At 37.6% G+C, this 15,121-nt stretch overlaps 1 protein-coding gene across 1 annotated transcript; it reads left to right on the top strand.

Annotated features, from left to right (window-relative positions):
• Nucleotides 1-7,689: 7,689 nt before the first annotated feature.
• Nucleotides 7,690-10,557, top strand: LOC308685698 (uncharacterized protein; the record flags this gene model as incomplete). The annotated part of the gene is made up of 5 exons (XM_081357660.1): nt 7,690-7,773; nt 8,155-8,230; nt 8,888-8,989; nt 9,690-9,792; nt 10,442-10,557. Exons 2-5 carry the CDS (start codon nt 8,225-8,227, stop codon nt 10,555-10,557), a joined length of 327 nt encoding a protein of 108 aa, XP_081213786.1. The 5' UTR covers nt 7,690-7,773; nt 8,155-8,224.
• Nucleotides 10,558-15,121: the final 4,564 nt, after the last annotated feature.

Genomic DNA, 15,121 nt, shown 5'->3' with positions numbered 1-15,121 from the left:
GGAGAAAGACCGGTGGGTGAGTGCTGGCCCGAATGCACGGTGTGCGCGTGGAATGAAGTGATGATTCACACGGTTTGTGTTATGGAGTGAAGTTTATCGTGTGGAGAAGTAATAGTCTGCTGTGCACTCTCTCCTTACAGTCTTTCACTCGCCGTCTCCAAGGAAGGTTTTGATATATCAAGCGCCCAACTTACCATTTTGAGACCGCCCGGCTCTGTTAATGCTGAATGTTTTATATGCTGTTGAACTGTTAAACCCTGCTACATTGTTACAGTGTACAGCTGAAGCGGAGCGTCTCGCTTAAAGCATCCTCCCCGCCTGGTGGTCTCCACACGCTCCTATCGAAAGTCGCTGCCCTGTTCAGAATGAGAGAAGGTACTGCAGCTGAATGTTTCATCTACTGTTGAATGGTTAAATCCTGTTGCATTGTTACAGTGTACAGCTGAAGTGGAGTGACTCGCTTAAAGCATCCTTCCTGCCTGGTGGTCTCCACACGCTCCTATTGAAAGCCGCTGCCCTGTTCAGAACGAGAGAAGGTATTGCAGCTGAATGTTTCATATGCTGTTGAATAGTTAAACCCTGCTACCTGGTTACAGCGCACAACCGAAGTGGAGTGTCTCGCTCAAAGTGTCCTCCCCGCCTGGTGGTCTCCACATGCCCCATTAAAGGCCTCCGCCCTGTTCAGAAAGAGAGAAGGTATCACTGTTGAGCGCTTGTATACCGCTGAACCGTTGAACCCTGTTGTATTGTTGCAGTACACAGCCGAAGGGGAGCGTCTCGCTCAAAGTGTTCTTCTGCCTGGTGGCCCTCCATGCCTACGTTGCAAGCCGCTGCCCCTGTTGAGAAGGAAAAGGAATAGCTGCGGCACGTGCCTTGATCGAAGTGTCTCCCTGTTGTCCAAGGTTCCCTCACGTCCCGGCTAAAGGCCCCCGTTCTAACTGGTCTGGCATAAAGGACACTTACCGGGATATTAGGGGTGGAGCCGAACCCGAATACGGTATTCGGAAAGGCACAAATAATGTGTTTTTTATGAATACTTATTTGGAACAAATACTTTTAAAAATATTTGTATTCGGGAACAAGAAAAACTTTATATCAAAAAGCTGCGTTTCCTCATGAGACATGGCGACCGGCGGTGCTGCTGATGTGGTGGCTGAAATATTTTGGATTAGGCTAATGTCACGTTGTCATAAGTGGTAGTTCACACAGCGCGTTTTTTGCGCGTGCAGATTTCAAATGTCGGCGCGCGGCAAGCGCGCTTATAGAAGCGAGCGGCGCGCTGCATAGCAACGACAGACGCCACGGGAGGGCAAGCGCTTGTGGAAAGGAGAAAACGGTGCGAACTGCGCTCTTCATGATGACGAGGAAGTATCAGCAAAGAATTAGTTGATTTCTAGCCCTTGCATTAGCTTTAGATATATTTATGGAGATGAGAAATGAAATAAAAAGCCGTCATTGTGTCATTAATATCAGTCCGTCAGAAAAGCAGTTATAGGCTTATTCTTAGCTGGATAACTCTTAGCAGGTTTAAAAAGCTCTTTTAAAATTAAATATGAATGCAGTTTTGGATTAAATAAAAGTAGTCAAGTCAAATAAAACATGTTTTATCTCCTGTTTGGTAACACTACAATAAGATACCATTCATTAACGTTACTTAATGCATTATCCAACATCAACACATTGAGTGAACAATATATTTTTACAACATAAATTAATGTTTGTGAATGTTATTTAATACAAATACTTGATTGGTCATGTTTGTTCACTTCATTCATTGTGGATTAAATGTTAACATAAATAATGTTAACTTTTGATTTTAAAAATGTATTTTTAAATTAACCCCAAGGAGAATAATTGCGACAGTAGGCTATATAGCCTAACTATTGTTTATTGTTAGGTCATTTTATCTAATGTTATCTAACAAATGGAATCTTATTGTAAAGTGTTTTTAATACTACAGTTTCCATCTTTGTAACCGTGACATACACTTTAATATATATGTAAATTTAATCTAAGCTTTGGTACCAAAATTTTTACCGAGAACCGTGGATTTTCACAGGTATTGGTACCGAATACTGAAATTTTGGTACCGTGACAACACTAGTAGGTCTGTTAGCTCGGTAATTTAGACAATAGGCTGTTGACAGAGTAACGTTAACGTAGGTAATGGCTGTTATGTTATTTTCTTTTCAATGACGTTCCTTGTTACATGTTCATTGCTGGATTTATGGAAAAACATCAACCAATATTGCATATCCATAATTATTATAATGGATATAATTAAAGAATACTTACACTATAACGTAAATTAGAAGTGTAATGCAAAAAACTGGATTTTTACACCTATTTTGAATTTTACTCGAATACAAATACTTTTCCCCTCTCAACAAATACAAATACAGATACAAATACCGGCTGCTTTGCACACCCCTACGGGATATACTTACCTGTTTCCCCTCCTGGCCCGGTCCGCTCGCCACTTGTGTCCCTGTGCTTCGTCCGAGGCAACCGCTCCCTGGGTACTTACCTCTGGGGCAGCATCTGGGATTTGTTCCACTCCCGCCCATGAGTACTTACCGGGTTCCAGTCCGAATGGGGTCCGTATAACCACGACTTCCTCTTGAGTCCTGTAAAGAGTACTTACCCAGTGACCTACCTAGACGGTGTGAGTTCCCTCCTGATCCCTCTCCAATGAGTTGCAGGGCCGCCACGATCGTTCTCCCCTCTACGGTCCAGGGGGCCATCGAATTCCCTCTGGTGACAAGAAAGAAGATTTTTATTAGGATTCTTCAAATTACTGCTCTTAACTTAATAAAGAAAACTGTTATTCCTTTATTCCCTTGTCTGTCTGGTCCTTGACACGTTCCTCGAGGTGGTACCCGGTTCCCAGGGGTGGGTGCAGTCTGGCTTGGCCCACCCCGACCTGTGACACTATCTTTAAAACCTTGTCATTAGATTATTTGTCAATACCTGCTCTCTCCTCATCTTCATATTTCTTTTTCTGTCTTCTTATCCTGGACTATTTCTTCTCCTCCTAAAGCTGAACTTAGTCTTTTCATTTTCGTCTGTCAATGACGAAAGTAAACATAGGCTCAACAGATATTTATGTTTTATGAATCATTTTCTTAGACAAGTTAATTCACTCAAGGCTACCAGGAAAGCTGTAGCCTAAGTCAGTATTGCCATTAGGAACCTTCTGCAAGCTTTGGAATTTGAAAACGTCTGTTTTTAAATGTTAAAAGTAATTTTAAATAATACAAATTATATATAATGTCATTCTGTGTTAATTTTGACCACGAACCACGCGCTGTCACTTTAATTCAGCACGTGCAGCACAGCAAAAATGGACTCGGTGTGGAAACGATCGTTGGACTGCTGTATATGGAACGCATTGCCGGACCGCATCCGCGTGCAGTGTGAAAGCTCTAATCTAATATGGGTGCGAAAAAAAAATAAGCTCCGCATACGCATTGCAAACGGAGTATATATGTGAAATGGGCGTGACACTGACGCTTTTTTTGTCAGTGGTAGAGTACCGGCTACATGCGAGCCCAGCCAACATTTGTCAACCCTGTATCACATGAAATACGTTCTGAGGAAACTATTTTGCAAATCGCAATTACGTTACATGCCAACATATAAGCAGTGCTATTACGTTGGTCCTTAACCTAATATAAGCAGTGCTATTACGTTGGTCCTTAACCTAATATAGCCAATCTATTGCAGTGCTATTACGTTTGTCCTGAACATAAGGGACCGTTCGGTATTTATGGAAGGGGCCACCGGAGGAAAATAGGGGAGGGTCATGTCTTTTTATTCTTTGTTGAGGGGAGGGTCATCCAACTTTTTTTAGTCTAGGGGGAGGGTCACCCAACTTTTATATTCATTAAAACAGCAACATTTCAAAGTGGCTTGTTTGGTGCTATTTTTTTTTCCATTTAGCTCCATGTTGATCTCGCGTTATCAGCCCCCCTTCGATATCAGATGGGTCTGACCCAACAAAAACCCAGTTTGGCGCTGTTTGACAGTGTGCGCTTCAGTTCGCGCTTAGAAAAAGTGCAGCATAATGTCAGAACAGAATGAACAGAATTTACCCGGCAAAGCTTTAAAGCACGAGCAAATAATGAACTTTTTAAGTGCACAGTGTCCTGTGAGTGTAACTCTACCGCTGCATTAACATGTGATGTGAACGTACGTCGAGTTTTACAGTATTGGGACTGAGGCGCCAGAACTGCTGATAGAATGTGCGCTGTAGGGCAAAACTGCATATTTTAGTTTCCATTCTTATTTTGTTTCCACGATGTGTAAGATGTAGGGCTACCACCAGCCGCGGCGCTACCATTGGGCCCGGGTGGGCATTTAGGTCCGGGCCCACCCATTTTCTAGCCTATGGTTTTGTACGTTTCTTCATTCGGATCTATTTGCGATGATCGATCCAAATTCTAAACAAACAGTTTACATGCTTCGTCCTTGTTACATTATTCATTAAGATAATGATTAATAAATGCACGCATAATTATCAGTGAACTTGATAAATGTTGCAGATATGTTTTACATGCATGCAAACAAATGCCTTTCAACTTGTGTGTGCAAAATTCAGAATAAAATGAATGTGCAGCAATTTGTACAAATACAGAGTCAGGCCTACTGTGTTGTTAAATAAGTTCATTTAGTTTCATTTTTGTTAAAATATAATAGGCTAATGTTATTTTTTCATCTATGTTGATTATGAAAAGTGAACCGCACACACGAGTACGCAATATCGAGAGACATGGAGCGGGTCAGACATGATTTTGACCACTTAATTAAGTTTTGTTTTGCAGAAAACGATTTTTTTAAGTGAATTTCGTTTTTTATAAATTGTATCTTGATTTTATTTTTATTTTTTTTTATCAACCAATTGCCAAATACCAACAACACAATCATAGAGGCGCCCGCGTGGCCACTTGCACTGCTCGTAAACAGGAGCGCATCTCATCCTAACTTAACGAAACTCAGCATATGCCTCACATACATGAAATATATCTTAAGAAAGCTTGGAATGTCTTTTTAACAATTTAAAACGAAAAGAAATAGGCTACTCTCTGGTTGTGTAATGATGTGCATTTCTCTCTATAGGCGCGTTCACTATACGGAGATGGCGATCGTCAACTTCATTTTTACAGCTGTTGTTGCTGTTAATAAACTAAAAATAACAGGCTTATAATTGTATTAAACAATAAATTAAATGAAATTTTTATTGTATTAAAAAAGCAACAAAAAAATCCTGTTTATCAATATTGTGTGTGTGTGTGTGTGTGTGTGTGTGTGTGTGTGTCGAAATAATTTGTCCGCAGCTGCTCAAAAAAACAAGAAACAGACAAAAACCCCACTGTCAGTGTTTTGTAAGGAACAGGCAAATATGTTCAATATAGCAGGAGACATTTTAATTGTTTACTAATAAAACGGTTATTTTTTATGTCAGTGTCGGCTAGACAGATGAAGTTGACGACTCGCGATCTTCGCAGCGCTACCACATCTTTAAATCACTATTAGTAGGCTATTATTTTAGTTAACATAAAATACATAGACCTACACCACAAAAACTAGTTGAGGATAAATTCGTTAAAATTGGGCGATTCCAGTGAATGGACGTGACATTTGCAGTCAAAACTTAAAATAAAAATTCTCAGAAAATGCATTTATTTGAATCGTCTGAAAGGAGTCACGACATTAGAAAAATATCAGTCTACACATTCGTTTTATATTTAATATAAGGGAAATACACATGTGACGTGACACAAAAAAATCTTTAACTTTTAGGTGGCAAAATATTTAAAAAAAAAAAAAAATGTTACGGACGTGACAGTTCTCCATTACGCACGGACATGACTGCTCTGAAGCGACTTTAAAAATTGCCCAGAGACCTCAAACAGAAAGCACAAAGCCTTTCTTTAAAGTGAATTTCGTTTTTTTATTAATTTTATCTTAATTTTAATCAATGTTTCATCTGGATTTAATAAATAAGAAGTAGTCTAAATATAGTAGAACATAGATAATCATGACACGGAGGCGCGGGCGAGTGAACTGGACTCTTGTCTCATAAATGAACCGAAACTCAGCATAAGGTATTCTACTTGCCTCATAGACCTGAGAAATGTATAGAAAGCTTGAAATGTCTACTTTTAAACAGAACAATTCGAAACGAAGGAAAACAGACTGCTTTCTCCTTATGAAATGTGCATTTCTCTCTGGCGCGTTCTGAGAAGATCGCGACGCATCGTCAACTTCATCTTTGCAGTAGACACAGAAAACACTTGTTTATTAATAAACAATTAAAATGTCTAGCTATATATGACATTAATAATCATTACTTTTGCCGGTTCTTTGTGACAGTTTTTAGATGCTTTATTCGCAGCGCCACCCACATGTTGAACGAGTCACACCGCATCATCACCGAAAACATGATTTTTTTTTTTTTTCAAATCTAAAATAAAAAATCGTGATACGAACCGAATCGTAGGTTTGGTCTATCGTTACAGCCAGATGAGAAAGCAAGAGTTTATGGTTTAAAAAACAAACAAACAATGGCTATCTGAACATCTTTGCCAAGCGCAAACCAGTACAGAAGTAGGCTAATCAATAAATTATCGGGGAGGGTCATGCCTTTTTTCACAATCATTTTGGAGGGTCATAGAAAAAATTATTGCTGGCGAAGGGAGGGTCATGTCTTTTTTGACAACAGATCTCAAAACTCCTCCGGTGGCCCCTTAAATAAATAACGAACAGTCCCTAATACATCCAAAGCAGGTTTCTTGTTTAAATTATTTACTCCCTTTTTCTCATTGGGCTACAAAATATTATCTATGCCAGGGCGAGTCAAATGGCGGCACCCAGATAATTTTTATCTGGCCCTCCAACTGGATTTTGATGTTTAAAACCCCTCGCAATCTGATATCAAAGTCCCCGCAAAGGTTTAGCGCGTTCAGCGGTGAGTTTAACAACGCACGTGATCATTCAGCGGTGAGTTTAACAACGCACGTGATCATTCAGCGGTGAGTTTAACAACGCAGCGGTGAATTTAACAACACTCAACTGCAGCAGAGCCCGTCTACGGAGAGCCTTGGCACTCCCTATTCAGCCCCATTGTGTTGATTTTGGTTGCAGTTCCATTAGAATTCCACTGGGGGTGATCGCGAGCGAGTGCAGACTGAATGGGAGTCAATGGGGCTATACGGCTAAATGTGTCTCTTTCACCCAAATGCCGTTGAGAAATCTCAGATTTTATTGTAGGTTTTGCAAGTTCAACATGGGTTATAGGTCGAAAGTTGAATGAACGAGTACTTATTTCTTTTCTATTTCTTACAGGTTGAGTTGTTGTTGCCCATAACACGCTAGCATTCTGCTAATGACGTCAGCATTCTGACGTCATTGACATTTTAAAAGACTTTTTAAACCAAATAAGTGACTCTAAAAAAATCGAACACCCAGCAATGTGTAATTTCTTTGCATCTCCTTTCGAATACAACATTCAAATTACTAGACAAAAAATTATATCCTGAGAAAAGTGGGTTTTGAGGGGTATTTCGCCATAGACCTCCATTCATTCTGCACTCGCTCGCGAGCGCCCCCGCATGGACAGAGACGTGTTACTGCAACCAATCCAGAACCCGGAAGTAAGCAGAGAGTGCCAATTCTCTTCCTATTAGACATTCTCTGACTGCAGGTAAAACGGCATTCAGATGTGAGTTTGACCAAAGCAACCCTCAACTGCAGGCAAAACGACATTAAAAGGTGAGTTTAACAACGCTCTAAGATGCTTGCAAGTAATTGCAGTTTTAGCGTTTTCTTGTCATTGGTAGGACACTGCTTTAAGAAGCTGGATAACGTATTTTTATCGGAGGTTTGATTAAAAACGGTTAAGTCAGGAAAATAAGTTGTGTTTAGAAACTTTAGATTTATGACGATAAATGATAGAAGAAATTATAAAAATAATAAATAAATAAATAATAAAAATATATTTTTATAATTTCTTCTATCATTTTTCGAGAAGAGAAGCGGTTTGATCATATGTATTTTTATATATATATTTTAATGTTATTATTTCGGTCTTATTGCCAGGGAAGATGGATTGCTTTGCTGTTTATTGATATTTTTAAAATTATATTTTATCAGTAGGAAATCGCGCTGAAGAAGTCTCGTTCCGAACACATCGCGATATTTGGCATCAGTTCACGTGTGTCAGATGTTGGTAAGTAAATAACTAAATACGCTGTCCTAATAATGTGTGATATAATGTCTTTTCTGTTTGTCGATATTAATCTGCCATCATATCTGCCATCTCCACGGAGACTTTGCGTTTCATTGCTTTCTAATTCAAAACAGGGTGATTAACACTGCCTGTCACGTGACGTGCTATAGGCCTAGATATTCATATGAAAATAGTACAATTAGTTCCAAAGTTGTATTTGTAGTAGAAGCACAGTAAAAACAACACTTACCATGCTTTTACCACAGTAACATTAGTTTTACTGTGATAAGTGTAGTAAAAAGACAGTAATCACAAAACTTGCCATGCTTTTACCACACTATTTGTAGTTTTAATGTGGTGCTTATTGTAAATGCACAGTAACCACAACACTTACCATGCTTTTACCACAGTAACCATAGTTTTACTGTGATTGGTTTAGTAAAGGACAGTAATCACAAAACTTACCATGCTTTTACCTCAGTATTGATTGATAGTTTTAAAGTGATATTTGTTGTAGATGCATATTAACCACAACACTTGCCATGTTTGTAAGGCTTTATAATGTAACATCCAATATTTGTAAAGTATATCAGTACTTTTTCCTTTAAATAATCCTATATATTATACATAATGATATTTTCTTTTCTCTTTTTTCAGCTGAAAAGACCAAAAGGGCCTTTCGGACTCAGTCAGCCCATTATTGTTGGAGGAGAAGTAAACGGAGGAGACGGAAAGCTGCAAAGGCAAATATTCGCAATGGTGTGTATGTGTTGGTTTTAACCCTAAATCAAACATTTTATCAAGCATTTGTTGTTTCTTAAAATTTTTCTCACAAAACCCATAGCCCAATCAGTACAAACATAGACTGAAAGTCTTGACAATTCACAAGATTTAACAAGTTGTCAAATTCGTACGATACTCGTACATATTTGTACACTCGTACACAATCCTGCAGCTTTTACTCCTAGTGCTGTCATTGGCTACTGCCTCAATTCCTGTACATATTTATCGCGATATTTGTAAATCAGTTGCGCCCCTTCTTGGAAAGTAGTCGCACTGTAATATAAACAGATAGTTTATATTAATTGCAAATTGGTCCCCGTCTGTTTATGTTCCAGTGATACATGATGTCTCTCCTCATAACCTACCTCTGTTTGCAAGAGTGGAAAAGCTTATCTGACTTGTCACATGACATCAGATACTCGATTATTTTGTCATAATCAGATCAGTTACACTGCTGATAACTGTCCCGTTTGCATGTAAATCATTTTCATGATTATTGCTTGCTATTAAAGACATACTTTTATTCATAGAAATGCCCACATTTCAGTGAACTTAATACATAAAAATGCTTTTAACATTTAATTATGCAACACTCTTCACAGAAAACATATCCTACAGTTATAAACTGACTATTTGCAAGTAATGTATTAAAATTACCTTCCTTTCTGTTTTGCAGGATTACTTAGTCCTTTTTTTAAAGCTCTACCAATATCAAACTCAACCCTCACAAGAGCTACTAGTGAGTCACAGCGAATCTTGCCGTGATCAGCCCTTCCCAGGTGAAGTTTCTTAATATATCAGTATTTACTCATCAAATGTTCTCTCCTGAATCATATGGTAAATTAACTTATTTATAACTGTCTTAATTTGTGTTTCAAGAACAACAGTAATTGCACATAGAGTAAGTCGAGACTTTCTTGTTTTACAGCCGAGAAGGAAGACCAGTCCTTATATCAACGCAATCTAATCGAATAAGTCCTTTGTTTTTTCTGTCGTTGGATGCGATTAATCGCGATTAATCTTTTGACAGCCCTAATATATATATATATATATATATATATATATATATATATATATATATATATATATATATATATATATACTTCAATGTGTATATTATATAATGTACTGACTGCTGCTTTGTAAATTTATGTAAGGAACAGGCAACTCTGGCCCTTTGCATTCTACTTTTTGAGGTTAGTTAAGAGTTAACCTCCAACCCTAATCAAGCACATCTGAAAATTTTAACCAAAGTCTTCAAGTTTACTTCTAGACAATAGGCAGGAGGGTTTGAGGTCGGAGCTAAATGTGCAGGACAGTGGATGCTGAGGGCCAGAGTAAACCATCACTGCTTTAAATAAAGCAGAACATAAGCTGACCTGACTGTCCATTAAACAACTTGGTTTCTGTTTTTTGTTTTACTTTCAGACCAGGACTGGAGAACGCCTGACAATGGGATGTTGAGACTTCTTCTTCTGGTTGAGAAAAAGCTACACCACATCAGTGATCACATCTTCTGTTCTTCAACTGAACAAACTGTTTAGACGAGGAAGAAGAACACGATAGAGACATACAGGGAAGAGCAAGAAACCAGTTTATCACAGCTAAACTGGTTTCTTGCTCTTCCCTGTATGTCTCTATCCTGTTCTTCTAATGAATCATTATTTTCCAACACAATATCAAATCTGTTTTCTGTAGGTGACTGAATATGATTATCTGGCACTCGTTATGTGGCTTCAGCAGCTGTCAATGGATTCATATGATGTTAATGTATTTTTGAAGACACATTTTTATTTATCTTGAATCTCATTTGTCTTTATGCTACTTTATCAACTTTATGCTTTGTTCTCCAATAAAGTGTTGTTTAATAAAGTATGGTGACCATTGTGTGTTAAAAGTGGTGTTTGGTACAGTAAATAGACATTTTTATTTGAGAAATTTTAATTTCTTATTTCTTTAAAAATAACTACATATAATTAATAACATATAAATAACAACATATAATTAATGACCATGATTCTTTTTCTTGGGACATAAAAATTTAGATCTAGTTAATAATATATGGGACAACAATGCAACAAAAGTTGCACATACTTGCATGTATGCCAGTTTGCAGTGAAATAAAAAGGAAGCTATGTGAATAGCAAGAGGCTGCAGTGGGCTATCTTCCTATAAATACTTAAAGCTTAATTGAAGATGATCCATGTTGATCATTCTAGTATACTCTATATAGTATACTCTATATATCACTGATGTCAGGAATATAAGCAGCAAAAGGGTGTGAAAAGGAAATGTTGGCACTGTTTTTTTTTTTGTTGTTTTACTGAATGGTGCATTATCCTTGTGTAATAGTAATAGTATGTGTAGATTATACTGTCCTTCCACCCCCAGGGCCCCAGCAATGGCCCCCAGAAGAGCAAACAAATGCACATTTCAAATGGCTGTAACTCAAAGTCCGGTTAGTGTATCAAAGAGAAAATTGGCTGGACAACTGCTTATGCTATGTTTAATAAATAATGTTGGCCACAGTTTTCAGACATATATGGAAAGCTGGCATAAAGGTTATTTTTAAAGTGCTCACAGTAAAATATCAAATTTCAGCCTGTCCCTCATATATGTCATAAAGGTTTGCACAATGAACAAATTTAGAACTCCAGTTGTCCATTAAATATACTATTTATTTAACATTTATTGTTTTATTACTAAACGTTTTAAACTACATTACCCACATGTCTCTGTCATTCTATCAGTGGAGCAGGATGCATTGTACTGTAGTTCATTAAAATGTGCAGACATGCTTAGGGTTAGGATCTCGGTAAAGGAGTAATTTCTCACAACATAGAGACACTATATAGTTAGCTTAATGTATAACTAACGTAATAATAACACCAAAACATACTTTGTAACATGAAGCGCCGTTTTATATGGGTTAAACGATTGTCCAATCACAGCGAGTTCTGCGATAAAGTCACAGCCAATAACAACCCAGCTGAACAGATGCGTCACACTTACATGCCCATTTATGGTAAACGATGACAGATCTCTTCTGGTTCCGGCTGCAGGGATAGATACCTTAAATATTTTATATTTAGGCTGTTAAACATGTATTCCTTCTAATTAAATTATAAAACTCATATTTAAAAACAAAAGACTCCTTTGTGTGGTTACCATCCAAAAACGAGTTCACATGATCAATGACACAAATTTGCTTATTTGATTAGACTGATGCATACATTTGAAAGAGACACTTTTTTCTAAGCAATGGCCTACAGCAGGGTAGTTTTGCAGTATTTTAATTAAAGATAATTACATGTACTAAAGTGCTTCTAACATTTACAGTGTATGTATAGTATATTAAAGGTATATCAATTATATTCAAATAAATGTAACAAAAGCACAATGAATGGACACCATTTTGAAAGCTTATTCCAATATTTAATGTCAAACTGTTTAAAGACAAATGTAGCGCCAAAACTACTGCACAACAGTATACAAAAATCAGTTGATTAAATATCCAGATACAATCTATTATAGTGACACATACATTAACGTTAAAAAATTGCTATGATGAAGTTATATATTTACAAACCAAGAGATGAGATTCAACTTTGATATGTGAACATACATTTGTTTCTTCGCTTTAAAGATCAAATAGGCAAAAACATAAGCACAACATTTTACATTCTCAACTTTCATTCTATATCCTTGTGATTATTGGTCACTTTTATTGTAACTTTAGCAAAACACCTGATGAGCACTGACACTTTTTTGAAAAAGGCATTAGGCAGACATCAAGTACAGTTTATGAAGCTGAAAAGAGAAAACAAAACGCTTTAACAATATGGAAAAAGATAAATCACTATTTTCAACATTGGTTCTGCATATATCAAAAAGATCCTGAGGAGGAGTGGGACTCCACGTGAAGACTTTCAGAAACTGAGACAGAGCAAAGGGTGCACCTCGCTGGACACATCCTACACATGCCCAAACAACACCACCCAAACACAGTGATGAAGCGGACACCACCAGGAGGATGCAGGAGACAGGGAAGACCAAGGAAGACATGGAGACAGATGTTTCACGAAGACCTGAAGAATGTCAGTGTCCCATGGGAAGATGTGGAGAACTTGGCCACGGATTGAATACGCTGGAGGACACTTGTTGCCCAATGTGCCCAGCACAGCACTTGATGATGACGTTGTGAGTTTATCCATAACTGTGGGATATTTTTCTGTGAAGAGTGTTGCATAATTAAATGTTAAAAGCATTTTTATGTATTAAGTTCACTGAAATGTGGGCATTTCTATGAATAAAAGTATGTCTTTAATAGCAAGCAATAATCATGAAAATGATTTACATGCAAACGGGACAGTTATCAGCAGTGTAACTGATCTGATTATGACAAAATAATCGAGTATCTGATGTCATGTGATGTGACAAGTCAGATAAGCTTTTCCACTCTTGCAAACAGAGGTAGGTTATGAGGAGAGACATCATGTATCACTGGAACATAAACAGACGGGGACCAATTTGCAATTAATTTAAACTATCTGTTTATATTACAGTGCGACTACTTTCCAAGAAGGGGCGCAACTGATTTACAAATATCGCGATAAATATGTACAGGAATTGAGGCAGTAGCCAATGACAGCACTAGGAGTAAAAGCTGCAGGATTGTGTACGAGTGTACAAATATGTACGAGTATCGTACGAATTTGACAACTTGTTAAATCTTGTGAATTGTCAAGACGTTCAGTCTATGTTTGTACTGATTGGGCTATGGGTTTTGTGAGAAAAATTTTAAGAAACAACAAATGCTTGATAAAATGTTTGATTTAGGGTTAAAACCAACACATACATACCATTGCGAATATTTGCCTTTGCAGCTTTCCGTCTCCTCCGTTTACTTCTCCTCCAACAATAATGGGCTGACTGAGTCCGAAAGGCCCTTTTGGTCTTTTCAGCTGAAAAAAGAGAAAAGAAAATATCATTATGTATAATATATAGGATTATTTAAAGGAAAAAAGTACTGATATACTTTACAAATATTGGATGTTACATTATAAAGCCTTACAAACATGGCAAGTGTTGTGGTTAATATGCATTTACAACAAATATCACTTTAAAACTATCAATCAATACTGAGGTAAAAGCATGGTAAGTTTTGTGATAACTGTCCTTTACTAAACCAATCACAGTAAAACTATGGTTACTGTGGTAAAAGCATGGTAAGTGTTGTGGTTACAGTGCATTTACAATAAGCACCACATTAAAACTACAAATAGTGTGGTAAAAGCATGGCAAGTTTTGTGATTACTGTCTTTTTACTACACTTATCACAGTAAAACTAATGTTACTGTGGTAAAAGCATGGTAAGTGTTGTTTTTACTGTACTTCAACTACAAATACAACTTTGGAACTAATTGTACTATTTTGATATGAATAGGCTGGTTTGAGATGCGCCTTGCCTCGCCTGAAATGTAGTCGAGAGTAGGCGGCTGCAGTGAGAGGAGGAGTGAAAAAAGTGAAGGCAAGCCGGACATATCTCTCTTCTCGCAGTGGATCTGACACCTGTGAGATCAAAGACGGATATCGCGGGATTCACGGGATTCACGCTCGTGCACAGTGTTGATAATAAACTGGATGGAATTTAAGTTCTGTTGCTTTTATATGAAAATAAATATGATAAACAAGTCACCCAAAGTAGCCTACTTATTTAATTCCATTCCAAATACATGTTTATCAATCTTTTTTATTTTATTTTTTATTTTTAAATTACATTGCATAACCCAAAGAGATCGCACTGTCAGATAGTTTGGGAATATTCACACATAACGTATACTCATAAAACATGATATCAGAGTTTTAAAATCAAACATTTTAAAAGAGAACGATCATCACGGTTGTTTAAACCAATGAACATTAAGCTGTGTCGTCAGCAAGTCGTTTCCCATCATGCTTTTGATCAGCGCAGTCGGTGGAGAGCAACTGCGCTCGACTGCAGAATCCGACAGGTGTGCCTTGCGCTCGCGAGAGATTTTTGACATACGTCAGCATGACATCAGAGCAAGGCGGGCCGCACTCGGACACATTTCTAACCGGCATGCA

The sequence above is a fragment of the Scardinius erythrophthalmus genome (genome assembly GCF_964197995.2).
Source record: "Scardinius erythrophthalmus genome assembly, chromosome: 25".
In the NCBI taxonomy this organism is placed as follows: domain Eukaryota; kingdom Metazoa; phylum Chordata; class Actinopteri; order Cypriniformes; family Leuciscidae; genus Scardinius; species Scardinius erythrophthalmus.
Note: the sequence above shows the minus strand (reverse complement) of the source record. Positions and strands in the feature narration are given on the sequence as shown.